The sequence below is a fragment of the Ochotona princeps genome, chromosome 26, assembly GCF_030435755.1.
Source record: "Ochotona princeps isolate mOchPri1 chromosome 26, mOchPri1.hap1, whole genome shotgun sequence".
Classification (NCBI taxonomy): Eukaryota; Metazoa; Chordata; class Mammalia; order Lagomorpha; family Ochotonidae; genus Ochotona; species Ochotona princeps.
Window position 1 is genome coordinate 8,005,062 of NC_080857.1, and position 15,642 is coordinate 8,020,703.

Genomic DNA, 15,642 nt, shown 5'->3' on the forward strand with positions numbered 1-15,642 from the left:
CAAGTGTGTTCTCTGGATGTTGTTTTGCTACCTTTGGGGACTGTGCTGTTATTTTAAGAGTACTTACTTTGTGGCTTTGTTTATATGAGGATCGGATTTATGATATCTAAGCAGAACAGGCACCAAACAAGAGCCCCCTGTCTGCAGTTGCCTGCATCTCTTCTTTGTCTGGTCTCAGAGGCCCTGGGCTGTGAGAAGACACAGATTGTAAAGGAGGTGAGCCCAGACACTTGTTATGTCTCTGGGTTCTCATCTGTCAGGAGCACTTGCGCACTCTCCCTGCCAATCCAGGGCTCAGGTGCTGTGAGAGGCCTTGGCAACAAGGTATATAAGAAAACAAAATTAGGCATGTTCACAACTATGTGAAAGTTAAGCAGCATATTCCTAAATAACTAGTGTGTCAGAGGTTAAGAGAAATCATAAAATGCTTTGAAAAGAGAAGAGTAAGATAAAATAATAGAACTTTTGGGATACAGCAAATGTAGGCCTAGTTCTTAATTGCCTAAGTTAAAAAGAAACTGAAATAAACAACTCAGTCTTCTACCTTAAATCACTTAAAAGATTAAACTAAACCCAAAGCAAAGGTCCAGTGCGATGGCTCAACTGGCTAATCCTCTACCTGTTAGTACTGGCATCCCATAAATATACAGGTTTGTCCTGGCTGCTCTATTTCCCAGTCCAGTTCCTTGCTGTGGCCTGGGAAAGCAGTAGAGTACAGCCCAAAGCCTTGGGATCCTGCACCCATGTGGGAGACCCAGAAGAAGCTCCTGACCTCTGGCTTCGCATTGGCTCAACCCTGGCCATTGTGGCCATCTGAGGAGTGAAACATGGATAGCAGGTCTTTCTGTCTCCCCTTCTCTCTATAAATCATCCCTTTCATCAAAAATAAATAAATCTTTTTTAAAAAGCAATACAAAGAGGAGAAATAAAGATTAGAAAAAGAAATCAAATAGAGATTGTGGAACCAATAGAAAAATCAATGAAACCAAAAGATGTTTCTTTGAGAAGATCAATAAATTGACAAACATTTAACTAGACTGATCAAAAAAAAGAGACTCAAATTGGTAAGATTGGGAAAGAAAGAAGGAACATGATTAAAGAATTGAGAGAACCACGAGGGAAATACCATTAACAACTATGTGCCATTATACGGTAATGTTATTTGTATATTTTCATGTTAGATTATTTACATGAAATTTTAAAAATCCTTAAAGATACAAGCTGCTGAAACTGATTCAAGAAGAAATACCACTTCTGAATGGACCTCTAATTAAAAAATGGTTGTTGACACCAGTGAGATGATGCTACTGGCTAATCCTTACACCTGCAAGCGGCCAGCATTGTATATGGGCCAGTTCATGTCCCATTGCCCCACTTCCCATCCAGCTCCTTGCCTGTGGCCTGGGAAAACAGTCAAGGACTGCCCAAAGCCTTGGGACCCTGCACCTGTGTGGGACCTCGAGGAAGTTACTAGCTCCTGGCTTCAGATCGGCGCAGCTCTGGCTGTTGCGGCCGCTTGGGGAGTGAATCATCAGATGGAAGATCATCCTCTCTGTCTCTCCTCCTCTCTGTATTTCTGCCTTTCCAATAAAAATAGATAAATCCTTAAAAATAAGGAAAAAAGAACCCAATAATAAATGATTACTGCTACTAATATTACTGATAAAAGCTACAGTAGAAGAAGTGCTGAGGTACAAGTGGTCAGGGTTACCAAGCATTCTAAAATATTAGCACTGATTCTTCACAAACTCTTTTAGAAGGAGAAATATTTCCCAACTTATTCTTTGAGGGCAGCATTACACCAGTATTAAGCCAAACAAAAAGATCACAAGAAAAGAAAACCACAGACTAATACTTGTTTTGAATAGAAATGCCAAAATCCTCAACAAAATTCTCTGAAACTAAATCTAGGAACACACAAAAAGAATCATATAGCATGACCCAGTGGGATTTTTCATTGCTGTGCAAGCTTAGTTTAGCAAAAAAGGCCAATCAGTTTACTAAACTAGGTTTATTGAATAAAGAACAAAAATATTTGTTACGCCAGATAAACCTCTGCTATCTCAGATTACATAGAATAAAGAATAAAATCTCATACAAACACTGAACAAAGTAGGGATAGAAGAGAACTTCCTCAAACTGAAACAGGTTTCTGGGCAAACCCCGAGCTCACACGTCCTGCTGCAGACTGCATGGAGGCTCCCTCACCAAGGACAGGAAAAGGTAGTCCATGTTCACCGCTTGATTCAACGGTGTTGGCAAGTAAAGCTCGCAACACACCTTCATGTGGGGAAGGACGAAGACAGACTGTTTAAAATTACCATGATCTTGTAAATACAGAATCTTAACGAATCCACAAATGAACAGCCAAAACTGAAAACACATTCGGTAAAGCTGCAAGATACAAGATCAACATACCGAGAAAAATTGAGTTCCTATGTACTTGGCGATGAACAGCCTGAAATTGACTGTTTACTCTAGAATCAAGTAGAATAACAAAAGTGTAAAACATATTCAAAACTACAAAACTTTGGAGGGGGGAATGAAAGAAGACTTAAATAAATAGGCATTCAAGTCAGAGTCTGGCATTGTGGTAGTCAGGGTAAAACCTCCACCTGTGATGCCAGCATCCCATATAGGCACCAGTTCATGTCCTGGCTGCTCCGCTTGTATCCAGCTCCCTGCCAATGTCCTAGGAAAAGTGATGAGAGATGGCCCATGTGCTTAGGTCTCTGCCAACCATTTGGGAAACTTGGATGAAGCTCCTGGCTTCCGCCTGGTTCCTACCTGGCCATTGCAGCCATGTGTGGAATATCCCAACAGATGGATGGATTTCTCTTCCTCCCTCCCTCTTTCCTCTCTCTGTATATAACTCTTTTAAATAAATAATAAATATTTTTAAAGGTGAGAGACATGCATGTTCTTGAATTGAGAGTCTATGTATTATTGAAGTGACAGTATCTTCCAAATTAATTTGCAGTTTTACACAGTCGTTTGCAAAACTTAGCTATGTCGTCATAGAAGCTGGTAGCATAATCCAAACATGCATATGGAAAATCAAGGGCCCCAATAGCTGCAACTATTTTGAAAGGGAACAATAAAGTTGAAACAATTGTACTTCCTAATTTCAAAATGTACTGCAGGCTCACAGTAATTGGAAGTGTGGTACCCTCATAAAAATAAACTTGTATCAGAAGAATAGTATTAGCTTTCTAGAAGTATGCACATTTAAAGTCAATAGATTTTGTTTTCAGCAGGGATGGCAATATGAAAAGAAGAATATTTTTAACTGTTGAAACTGGGAGATACCAAGCTCCATGCAAAAAAAAAAATTGTGAAATTGAACCCGTTTCCTTCACAGTATACACAAAAGTTCAAGTGGATTAGACACAGGAAGAACCCAGTCTCAGGGAAAATTTTTGTGATGTTGATCTTGGCAAGTTTCTTAGATATGACTCCAAAAGTATAAGCAGCGAGATGTTCCATAATTGATTACAGAGATGATGGTTGCACAACTCTGGGTATACTTAAAAAGAAAAAAACCAGTGAAGTTTACATTAAACATGGATAAATTTCATAGTAAATGAATGTAAGAAAGAAAACCAAAATGGGACATGCATACACACACACACACACACCTTTGATAAATACTTAACAACAAGAGATACAAAAATGCCCAATGAAACATAGAAAGATGCAAAGTATCATGGTTACTCAGGAAACCATGGTTACTCAGGAAAGTTGCTGATTGAAGCTATAATGAGATGCCGCTACATACCAAATAGAACAGCATAATGGTGTACCAAGTGCTTTCTTGCTAGGGAGTCCTGTGAGCCTCCCCTCCATCTCATAATTATTGCACACTCCGATACCTCACTTCTGCTTTATCTCTCCTTTGCCTCTGTAATAGCCTACACCACCAGATAGAGTTCGCTGTTCACCTTGTAAAGTATACAGCACATACCTACAAAACAAGTACATGCTCACTTTATGATGTCAAGCCTTCGTGCTGGGCTGTCAGGACAGTCTGTTACAAGAGTAGAAGTAGTTTCCCTGGTGTTATCTTAGGTTTACCTCCTTAGATTTGTGCTTTTTTTCCTCCAATCCCCCAAATAAAACAGGACTCTGCCCACATGCAAAAGTAATAATAATCTAAGCAGTTACTTTTCCTGCCTTGTTGGTAAATCACTCAAAGTAGGACCCCAGTGGAGTCACTGGCTAGTTGGGTCACAAAACTCTGACTGTCCTCTTACCTCTAGAGACAAGAGTACATTGGATTTTTTTTTAATGCACTGGCCTTTTGAGTACCAGAGCAATCTTTTTTCAGAAACTATACTTAATATATGTTCCAGTATTAATAATCTGTGTTAAATGATTAATGAAGTAAGCATCTAATGAGTGCTTCCACAGGCAGGTACTAGGTTGAATATATAGTAGAGAATACATTGATCCTGACTTTTTTTTAACAAAGAAAGCAAGTCTGCAAATAAACATTTGCAGTGTGGCAAGATAATTGCAGTGGTGGGCGTCCTTAATAAGTAGGCTGGTAACACATGAGGAAGTGATCAACTCTGCTGGATGTCCATAGAAGGTGAAATGATAGAATTGGACACTCAGGGCTGTGTAGGAGTTTGTCACTGGGTATATGGATGCCTGTTTTTCTGTGCTATGCCTGACTGTGGGAACCATTTATGCATATTTTATACTTTAATATTTTAGTGCTGGGGTTAAGTAAATAACCACTTAAAAGTTTTTTAAAAAATCATTGTTACTTTACAGGAATGCTGTGTTCCTTTACACCTTTTTAATAATTAGCTTTGTGTTCAGATATAATTAAAACCTCTTGGCAAAATACAGCAGGCTTAGGAGGGAATGCTTTTTGCTGACATGTGCTTTGAAAACTACATTGCAAAACAGCCAGCTATTAGAGTTCTTTAAATTCTGTTGCATCTGCTTTTTTTGAAATTTAATGCTTAAATGGACAAGATAAAGGGAAAAAATTATAAATTCATGAAGGATTTGCCTTGTTCTTTTATCAAATGGTGGTAAAATTCATAAGTGAATGTAATTTTTAAGATACACCTTTTTAAGAAAAGCTTTAAATTATATTTGTGTCTTATAGATGGAAATGTTTTTATACAAATGGTGTTTTAATGTAGTAACATTTAGTTTCTAATGAAACTACAATAAAAATTTTATAGCATGTATTTAGCAAAAAATATTAACGTGAGTAAAATTGAGTAAATTGTTCTCTCAAAGGGGAACACTCAATCATCACTTTATCAATAAATATTATATGCCAGTTATCTATATGAATTTTAATTAGCCAATCCCCTTGATTTCTTTCTTCATGTAGCCCCTTAGGTCTCCTGTTTCATTCTTCAACATCCTTAGGATAAACAGGACAAATTACAGGAAAATGGTAATCTTCTAGTTACAAGTGCTTTGATTCAGTCATTATTGACTGTTTTTATCCTCTGGGCCCCTGATAGGTGTTTGTAAAAGTGCACATGGCAGTCCGAGAGGACAGCCCATCTGTCTTAAAGAGTGACTGTCAGCTACCACCGAGGCAAAACTGGGAGTTTTTAGTTATCGTAGTAGCTGATAAGTTGGTGTTGTATAGAAAGCAAAGGATCTATTGTATGAAGTTCCCGATAGGCTGTGAGTGGAGACATATATTTAAGTACATATGAGTTTTATGTAATGTTTTAATGGCAGTACTCTGCAAATCATTAGCTTATGATTAACTGAAATTATTACTGTTTGTATCTAGTACATTCTATGTGAAACTATGCTAAGAATTGTACAACAAATAATATTTTTTCAAGTCAGTGCCTCATAGTTAGTCCAAAGCGATAAACAAGGAAATACTTCCTTTCATGTATGAATGCAAGTCAAAGAAAGAAAACTATATTTCATTTTTAGATTATATAAATGGTGGAGAACTTTTTACTCATCTTTCTCAAAGAGAGCGTTTCACAGAGCACGAGGTGCAGATCTATGTGGGAGAGATTGTGCTTGCCCTCGAACACCTCCACAAGGTAAGACACTTTACCCTCCCTGATCTGAGAGAGGTAATGCTGCTGCTGGAAGAGTCCGTGTGTTCATGTGTCCTTGTCTTGGTGGTAGTTGTGAGTGCACATTTCCAGAATGTTCCCTGCTATCTCACTCTCATAGTGCCCTCTTGAAAAGTTGAATTTCCTGTTGTCGTGCCTGTTGCAGATTAAATCTGAGCAGTTTGTTGGCTTTCTTCATGGAAAATTCTTAAGTGTAGATATTATGAAATTATCAATAGAATAAATTATTTTAATTATTAAAATAACTTAGCAAATTAAGCCACAACATATATGTACTCTATTTTAGACTCTGCCCATCCATCTTAGGGTGTCTGCTGATTAGGTTGGGAGTGAGAATTGTTTCTCATCCTTCCCCCTAGCTTTCTCTTCTATTGTTCTTTATTATTATTATTTATTTTTTGGAAAAGGGAGAGTTATAGAGACAGAAAATAGAGATCGCTCCTCTGACTGCTGGTTTACTCCCCAAATTGCTGCAATGACCAGAGCAGAGCTGCTCTGAAGCCAAGAATCAGGAGCTTCTCCCAGGTCTCTTACATGGATGCAGGAGCCCAAGGACTTGAGACATCCTCTGCTGTTTTCCAGGCTGTAAGCAAGGATCTGGAGTGGAAGTTGAGTATCCAGAGCTCACATAGGATGCCAGCATTGCAGACAAAAGCTAAGCCTGATACACCGCCTTGCATTTATTTTGTCCCTGGTGCCCTGTCTAGCCCAAAGCGCCACCTGCCTCCTACATTTAGCATGAATTGAACTGTGAAAACCTTTAAATGAACTTTGTGTCCATGACACTCTGTGAAAGTCAGTTTAGACATGTCATTCAGGATTACCATTAATCTTGGGTCATAAAATTTTGACCATTTTTTCTTGAATGAGGCAGTGTTATTGTAGAGACAAATAACCATTATGTTGACTGGCCTGTGGGTTTTCCCTGTGAGATAAAATTACCAACATGATTTTTACCCGAGGTATGTTATACATGAAGAAGCTCAGTGGGACTTGGGTCACTAAATTAGGCAATATAGGGGCATAAAAATGCCACTTTTCTCTGTTGTATTCAGATCCTACCCTAGCTTTAGATATTCAGTCTGCGGTGCTGATAATAGAGCAAGGGGGATGGAATTTTTAAAGGAGCAGGGAGTTTGGATTAACGGATAGAGGCAGTTTTGGTAGAGAGCCTGGGAAAAGAGGATTGGAACATAGCAGAAAAGAATTCAGGGTTTGGGGGCAGAGGACATTTGACACAGCAGTTAGGATGCTGCCCTTTGGGATACATACATCCCATATCAGAAGAGTTCTGGCCCCTGTGCTTCTGCTCCAGTGTCCTGCTCATGCTCACCTTGGGAGGCAGCAGGTGCTGTCTCAAGTACTTGGGTCCCTGTTACCCACATGAGATACCTGGACTGAGTTCCGAATTCCTGGCCTCAGCCTGGTCCATCCCTGTCTGTTATGGGCACTGGAGCAGTGAAACCAACAGATGGTGCAGCTCTCTCTGGATATCTCTGAATTGCTCTGCCTTAAAGCAGAAATAATGAAAATAAATAAAAATTTTAAAAGAAATGCAAAAATAAATATAAAAAAGAAGTTAAAAATCAAGAAAAGGGTTCTTCTGGCCCCAAATAGAAACCAGACTACACAGAGGGAGGAATGGGTGAATGGGCAGGGAAACAAGGAAGGGGTGGAGCCAGCAGGGAGGTAGGGCAATGGGGCAGAGGGGCAGAGGAACAGCCTGGCAGGGCTTTGCACCAAAGTCCTGGCAAGAGACTGCTGTCCTTCTGATAGGATTTCCCACATAGTAACAGCATTTATAATTGTGATTATTTTTATGGGGTATAAAATAGTTACATCTTGGGCCCGGCGGCGTGGCCTAGCGGCTAAAGTCCTCGCCTTGAAAGCCCCGGGATCCCATATGGGCGCCGGTTCTAATCCCAGCAGCTCCACTTCCCATCCAGCTCCCTGCTTGTGGCCTGGGAAGGCAGTTGAGGACGGCCCATTGGGACATTGCACCCGCGTGGGAGACCTGGAGGAGGTTCCAGGTTCCTGGCATCAGATCGGCGCAGCACCGGCCCGTTGCGGCTCACTTGGGGAGTGAATCATTGGATGGAAGATCTTCCTCTCTGTCTCTCCTCCTCTCTGTATATCTGACTTTGTAATAAAAATGATAAATCTTTAAAAAAAATAGTTACATCTTTATTCAAGAAATGGTTTGGACCAGGAATGGTCCACAAAGACCTTTGGATTGTGTGATTTGGAGTATTTCACATAATTTCAAAATGTATTTGTTGTTATATTTGAGAAAGAGAGCTCCCATTTGCCAGTTCACTTCCCAAATAGTGACAAAGGCCGAAAGGGCTGAAACCAGGAGCTGAGGATTCAATCCACATGGAAGGCAAGAACTCCAGTCCTCCTTCCAGGGTCTGTGTTAGCAAGAAGCTGCAAGAGCTGGAGCTGTAGACTTCAGTGTGGGGACATGCGCACCACTAAGCCCGATGCCTGCACCAGATGTATCTTTTTATAATATAAAATGATGGTATAAATAATTAAAAGTACTGGAGGACAAACAGTAAAAACAAACACCTGATTGGGTAAACCAGAAAACTGAGATTTTATTTGTGTGAAACTTTAATTCTATTTATTAAAGGAAAATTCGTGACTATTCATATTTAGTGGTCAAAACACAGAAATAAATAGCATAATGAATACTGACTAGAGATATAATTGATATGGAATAACACTAATGCCGAAGTCTCAGCTACATTTTTATTCACATTAGAATACCACAAAGCCAGAAATATTAATCTTGATATAATTGTACTTATACTAGATTTCATAGGAAGAGATAAAAATTGTGATTTATTAGGAAATTATGGATTAAAATACAGGAAATTATTTGTACCTATAATCTTTTCCTAGTAAGTTTTCTTTAATGTAATGTTGGTTGTTGGGTGCGTGTAATGTTTCAAGCCAAATATCTGTTCAATACAAAATCTATATGTTTTCCTCCTTATTTTCCATGTAGAACAGTAAAATTCTTGGAGGAAAATTGACAAGCACTTTTCCTCATGTGGTTTTATTTCAGTTCTAAGAAGCTACTAATATCCTGCTTTTTCGTGTAGTAGTATTTGGTGTTGAGAAGAGCATATTTGTAAATTTTAATAATGTTTCATTAAGTCCAGCATATTTAAAAGCATGAAACCAAATTTATGCAAGTGAATAACTTCTTACATAACTTGGGTGGACTTATTTGTGTTGCATGGCTGAAGTATTAGCGGATGTGTTCTGTCAAACTTAAGCAGAATATATAGATATGTATTGATTGGCTTACTTTGGTTATTTAGAACTAAAGAGCAACTACAATTAGCCAGTGCTCTTCAGCCTGTTTAAAAGCTGTTTAAAAGGCCTAGCTGTTTAAAAGCTATCTAAAAGGCTTGTTATTCAACAAGCCTTTGTTAAACCCCCTTTGACACATGACACTGTGCTAGCTATTGGATGAATATGTAAGAAATGAAAAACAGTTGGAGTAGGAGAACACCCAGGCAAACAGGAAGCACTAAGAGAACATCAGTCGTTCATTGGTAAGTACCATGCAAACCTAGGAGCTGCAGGACATCTGAGGCAATGACATTGGGAGGTAAGGGACATTTCCTGGTGACGTAGACACCAGAAATTCGTCTAGAGTGAGTAGTCATCAGATAGCCCACGCAGTGCCACTGCAACAGGGGAGCAGCATCTTGATGTGCGGAGGGAAGACATGATTGGACAGATGCAGGCAACTCAACCCTGAACTCACGGAGAGTGCCGCGTTGCCCTAACACCACGAGGACCACCACCCCATGCCCCCCTGCCAAAGATCCTAAAGAGAGCAGTGCCTTGTTATGTTAGGATAGATTCAACATTGTCCTAATTAATTTTTGGAAATAATTTTTAAATACATATGTGTTTGTTTTTACAGTTGGGGATTATATACCGTGACATTAAGCTTGAGAATATTCTACTTGATTCTAATGGCCATGTGGTGCTGACAGATTTTGGTCTGAGTAAGGAGTTTGTGGCTGATGAAGTGAGTATCATGTTTCAATTTGAAGTTAGTGCTAACAGGATGTAAATAAGAATAAAAAAGTAGCCACAGAGCAGACATTTCACAGGACACGGTGATGAGAATTATGGGCATGTGTGCAGATTTGTCTAGGGAAACATTTTGGGCATGAAAGACTAAATATTTTCTATTGAAAATGATCATGGAACAGCCTGTTAGAATAAAAATAGGCCTTTTATGGCTGTATCAGATTTTACCAGTTTTTAAAAGTGTGCGTTTACCTTTCCCTATAAAATATATGAAGTATAATTTAAAAAAATCAAATAACCTTCCAGTACTTCTAGCAGTATTGTGGCTTAGATGGCAGGCAATAAAGAATCACAAAACAAAGCAGATAGAGTTGACATTGTAATTACAACCTAGGGTGAGTTGTAGTAGCCTTCTGGATTTACTTGAAAGGAGTACAGTAGTAATTCTTTGATGGTCTTGTGTCTTTTGCTCAAAATGAATCTAAGAAGTAGTAGCTAATGTATAGATTTTAAATGTGAAAGGCCTTACATATTCACTGTTAATTATAACTTTTGTATTATGTTTAGTGATATGTAAAATTATACATCCATCTGTAATAAATGCTATTTATGTAGCAGTTATAATAAAATTATATTACTAGCATATCAGTTATCCAGTTTACCTAAGTAGATTTGAATGCAGGGATTTGTTAGAATAGAATGCAGGACTGTAGTAGACTTTTTGTAGTGAAGAACTTTGTTACTGTAACGTACTTCATTGTTGGCTTTCAAATTAGGGCTGTTTGTTTAAGGTTGCTTTTTGGACTGGTGCCCAAGCAATCTTAGATGAGTAAGGTAAGTGCTAAAGTTTAAAAAAAAAAAAAACTAAAAGTCTTATTTTTTATTATAACTATATTCATAGAATTCACTTATGTAGTAAATACTTACTGACCATTGCTACTGCGCCAAGTACTGGGCACTACGATGATGAAGAAGATAGAAATGATAACTGCCTTCATGAAACTAGCTATAACAATGAATGGATTGTCTTTGATTTCAAATCATGGTTAAACAATGATGAATTTAAGGAACTTACTGGAATTCTTTTTAAGCAGTTTGAACAATTGATTTTTAAAATGTTTTACTGCTTTGTGAAAATATGAACGGCTACTTTAGCACTAATCATGCTTGTTGTAGCTTCCTGATTAAACTGCACTGAAGTAAAAGCCTAGGGACTGAACAGACCTGCACGCAGAAGGGAGGGGAGAGGGTGGCAGCTGCAGGTTGGAAGACAGACCACAGAGAGGCTGGTGGCACTGTTGGGTGCCCCAGAAACAGCTGAATCCTGTGCTGGTGATGTGGAATCTCAGGGCAGGTTCATTTGCCCTTGTGACCCCCCAGGGACTTTCAGGGACTGGGAGTGTCGGATGTCCCTCAGAGCAAAGGTGGACATGCTTGGGACTGGAGGTGTGTCTAAATGGCAAGCCCCAACTCCCCTCTCTGCCCCCGTTCATACAAGCAACGCTACTCTGATCTTCAGAGAAGATTAAGAAGGTTCTTTTGCCACACTAGGGGGCAGTTCAGAGGGCACAGCTGAGGGCAGTACTACAGGAAAGCTAGTGTGGACGTGGAAAGTGGCCTGCAGTACTGGCCTGCACCGTAGGCCTGTTTGCACTGCACTAAGCATGGTGGTTACTGGGACAGGAGTGTGGAAGGCTTCTCTGTGAAGACCCAGGGGCACAAAAGTCCACAGGAGATGTTTGTAAGGGTCTCCACAGTGAACAAGCCCAATCATATCTCTGTAAGGAAGCCTGCAGCTTAACAAGTCCACCCTATTTGTGGTGATGTCACAATTTCTTCTTTTTACATAACTGTGTCAATAGTATTCATTTCCTCTGTAAGCATATGTATTTAAAAAATGATTCAGAGGAATTGTCCAGGTGCCTCAGTGTGCTGGCAGAGGGTCCTTGGCATCCGAAGTGTGGACTCGCCTTTTCAGCACCCCCGTGAAGCTCTTCTTGCTCTGCCCATTCACTCCATGGACGTTTGCAAAGGGCGTCCTGTGTGTTGCCCATTGGATGGGTTCAGCAGAGAATCACCCGATGAATTCTTTATGTATGGATGTGTGTTTGTGTTTGACCATTTGCAACAGGTAGAAAGAGAACCAAAACTAAACAGACAAAAATCTAAGTTGGTCTGAGTTGCTAGGTTAGGTCTTAATTTAGGAATGCAAATAGAGAGAAGCACCACGTGACTGAATCAGCCAGATCATTGTTCATGAGCACACACTGGTGCTTTCTGCTTGTTGTGCCAACAGCTGTATCTCAAGGCAGTGAAGAGACCCCCACCACCTGTGAGCTGTGAGTGGAGTAGTAGTTAGGTTCCTTTCTGTACAGTCTAGCTCTGTTCAACAGAACTTTGAGGCCTTAAGGTTTCGTCTTTCCCCCTCAGCCTCCCAGTCTGTCTGTGCTCTGAGCCCAGGACAGGCAGTCGTGTTGGCTTCAGGTTTACTACTCAGGGCACAGGTGGGAATTCTTTTCTCAGTTGTCTAAAACTAGGTTGAGTACTGCTTTGTTCCCTCAATTCCACCCAACTTCTGCTCAGCAAGTATCCCTGCCTAGATTGTTTCTACCTTAAAGTATTGCCATTAAACCATTTCCACTTGAACAGTCTTGGGCTCACATATCCACCCTGCTTATTTGTGTCCAAATACCATCTTTCTTAGAAAGCTTTCTTTTTCTCCATCCTTCCTCTGCCTCCGTGGTGTTCCTGTGTATCTCAGCTGCCTTCTGTCTTCTTCAGTCTCTTCCTCTCTGACCCTCTCTGGCATTTCCACATGCCCATTATCTCCTATGGTGAAATCCTCAAAATAGATAAAGTAGATGGCTGGGATGAAGCAAGTATGGGCGTACTGGTAAACCAAGAAAAGGGAAAACCCAGAATGTGGATTCTGAGGCTGTTGGCCTGTCCTCTGCATCAATGCCTGTTTCTTTACCATCTCTGCTTACTGATATGCATCACTCAATTCTCCTTTTTTAAAGATCTATTTTATTTATTTGATGAAAGGCATGATTACAGAGAGAGAGGGAGAGATCTTCATCCATTAGTTCACTCTCCAAATGGTCATAATGACTATATCTGGGCCAGACTGAAGCCAGGTGCCAAGAGCTGCTTCTGGGTCTCCCGTGTGAGTGTGGGGACCCAGGCACTTGGGCCGTCTTCTGCTGCTTTCCCACATGCATTAGTAGGGAGCAGGATTGGAAGTAAAGCAGGTGCGGCATGGTGCCCATATGTGATGCCAGTGTTGGCAGGCAGTGGGTTAATTTGCTTTGTCCCCATGACAACCCTGTCATTTATTACACTCCACTCTGACTTTTGCCATCTACCAACTTAGTGAAACTGTTCTTGCCAACATCACCTTGACTTCAGTTTTAATACTTTTTACCCCTTATCTTATTTGATTGCATAGTAGTGACCTAGAAATTATCTCCTGCCTTGGCTATGTGCTATGACATGCCCTGACTTCCCTTCTATCATCCCTGTCTTGCAGACTCTTCGTCTTCTAGGCAAGGCTTCTCACAGCTCACTCCTAGATATTCTTGTCAGATCATATTTTCTCCTCCAATGCTGCTGATTCCCAAGTACACATGGCTGATGCTGATCCCTTTTGGGCTCAAGAGCCTTAGATGCCTGTGTCTCCATCCAGATCCACTGTCTTTCAGGATATCACCACGTTAGGCCTCATCAGGTCTGAAAAGTGCGTCTATAATTAACCTCCAGACATCTGCTGTTAGAAAATGTTTGATATTTCTCCTCATGATTTACTACTAATTTCTGGATAATAATTTAGAAGATATTGATTATGTATCAGGTATTATAGATCCTAGAAATATGGTGGTGAACATAGCCAATAATGTTTGTCAGATATTAACTGTGGGTAGGGTATCATTCATTAACTAGATTATAAATTGATATATGTTGGGAATTTTCTAGCTTTATTATTACAATTATCATTTTATGATACAGTTCCATAGACCCTGGGATTTTCCCTACCCCTCCAATAATCCCCTAACTGAGTTTTCCCATATTATTACAACAGCATAGTTCCTCATAGACAGTCATAAGTCCATTATGGACAATAGCAGAGTGTCCAGCATCCCATTATCAAGACACATCCAGCAGTTTCCCTGTGAGTCCATCCTAGATCCAGAAGTCAGAATGCACATCGCGCCGTATCCTCACATCTGGACATGTCATTCTCTACTACACAGTCACTATAAATCCCCCCAAGTGAAAAGCTACAAAACAAAATCAATAGCAGGAAGAAAAACAGAAACTTACAATGCCTTTTATTTTTATTGGAAAGGCAGATTTACAGAAAGGAAAGACAGAAAGATCTATCCGCTGGTTCACTCTCCAAATAGGTGCAATGGCCAGAGCTGAGCTGATTCGAAACCAGGACCCAGGAGCCTCATTCTGGGTCTCTATGTAGGTACTGGGTCTCAAGGCTTTGAGCCATCCTCTACTACTTTTCCAGGCCACAAACAGTGCTGGAAGGGAAGTGGAGCAGCTGGGATACAATCCAGCACCCGTATGGGATCGTGACACACACAAGGCAAGAACTTTGGTCACTAGGCCACGGCACTGGGCCCTATGCTGGGAAATTTTATAATGTTTCCTCTTATAATGAATGCTTTATAAAATTTAATGCTTTTGCTGGTACATCCTTTTCTCAACTGCAAGATTAGCTAAATCCTTGAGATTCCAAGAATAAGAAAAATTTCTGAATATCTGCAATGTGTGTCTTCCAGGAGGTTTTTGATCATACAGTTTCACAAACATGTGTTGAGTTCTTGCTGTGACTCAGACAATCTGCTAGATACTAGATATTTGATCCTAAAAGACTAAAATTGCTTTTTCAGTCTCTTTGGATATTACTGTGCTGTTCACAAGAATGTTATATTTTGTCTTTTAAAGTCTTTAATATCCATAGAATTTGTTTATTTTTTATAAACCTCTTATGACAATAGCGTTTCCTCTTAAGTTACCAATATTATTTGTGATTAGCAGCTTTTCTCGATCAGTTTGCCAGTGATTTGGGCCTTTTCTAGTCTTTGATAGGGAATAGTTTTTTGAACCTCTCAATTTGTTTTCCATTTCTCAAATGATGTTCCTCCATTACTTGGTTCCTTTTATTTTCTATGAGCTTTTTTTCATATTTTTCTAAACTTTAAACATCTAGCTCACAATTTTTTATTGTTTAATAAAGCTGTGAATTTCTAGCAACAAAATCTGTAGCATTTTTATTGTTACTCAGATATTAATTCTCATCCTTTCCTTTGGCCATGAATTATTTAGAAGCAGATTTTTTTTATAGGTTTTCAGAATCATAGGATTTGGGATTATCTGTTTATCAGTGAATCCCAATTTTATGTTTTATGATTAGAAAATAAAACATATACCATTTAATTTTTGTAGAGTTTGAGATTTGCTTTAGGACCTCATCCATGACTAATTTCTATAAATA

At 39.6% G+C, this 15,642-nt stretch overlaps 1 protein-coding gene across 5 annotated transcripts in view; it reads left to right on the plus strand.

Moving 5' to 3' along the window:
* RPS6KA5 (ribosomal protein S6 kinase A5) overlaps positions 1-15,642 on the plus strand; it is a 149,361-nt gene that overhangs the window by 91,437 nt on the left and 42,282 nt on the right. For 4 of the 5 annotated variants that reach the window (XM_058655576.1, XM_058655575.1, XM_058655574.1 and 1 more), the window contains 2 exons: positions 5,926-6,041; positions 10,024-10,131. The exons of the other annotated variant lie outside the window; for it this stretch is intronic. In XM_058655576.1, the coding sequence (XP_058511559.1) occupies positions 5,926-6,041; positions 10,024-10,131 (224 nt within the window). The remainder of the gene's footprint in view (positions 1-5,925; positions 6,042-10,023; positions 10,132-15,642) is intronic. 5 annotated transcript variants of the gene reach the window in all.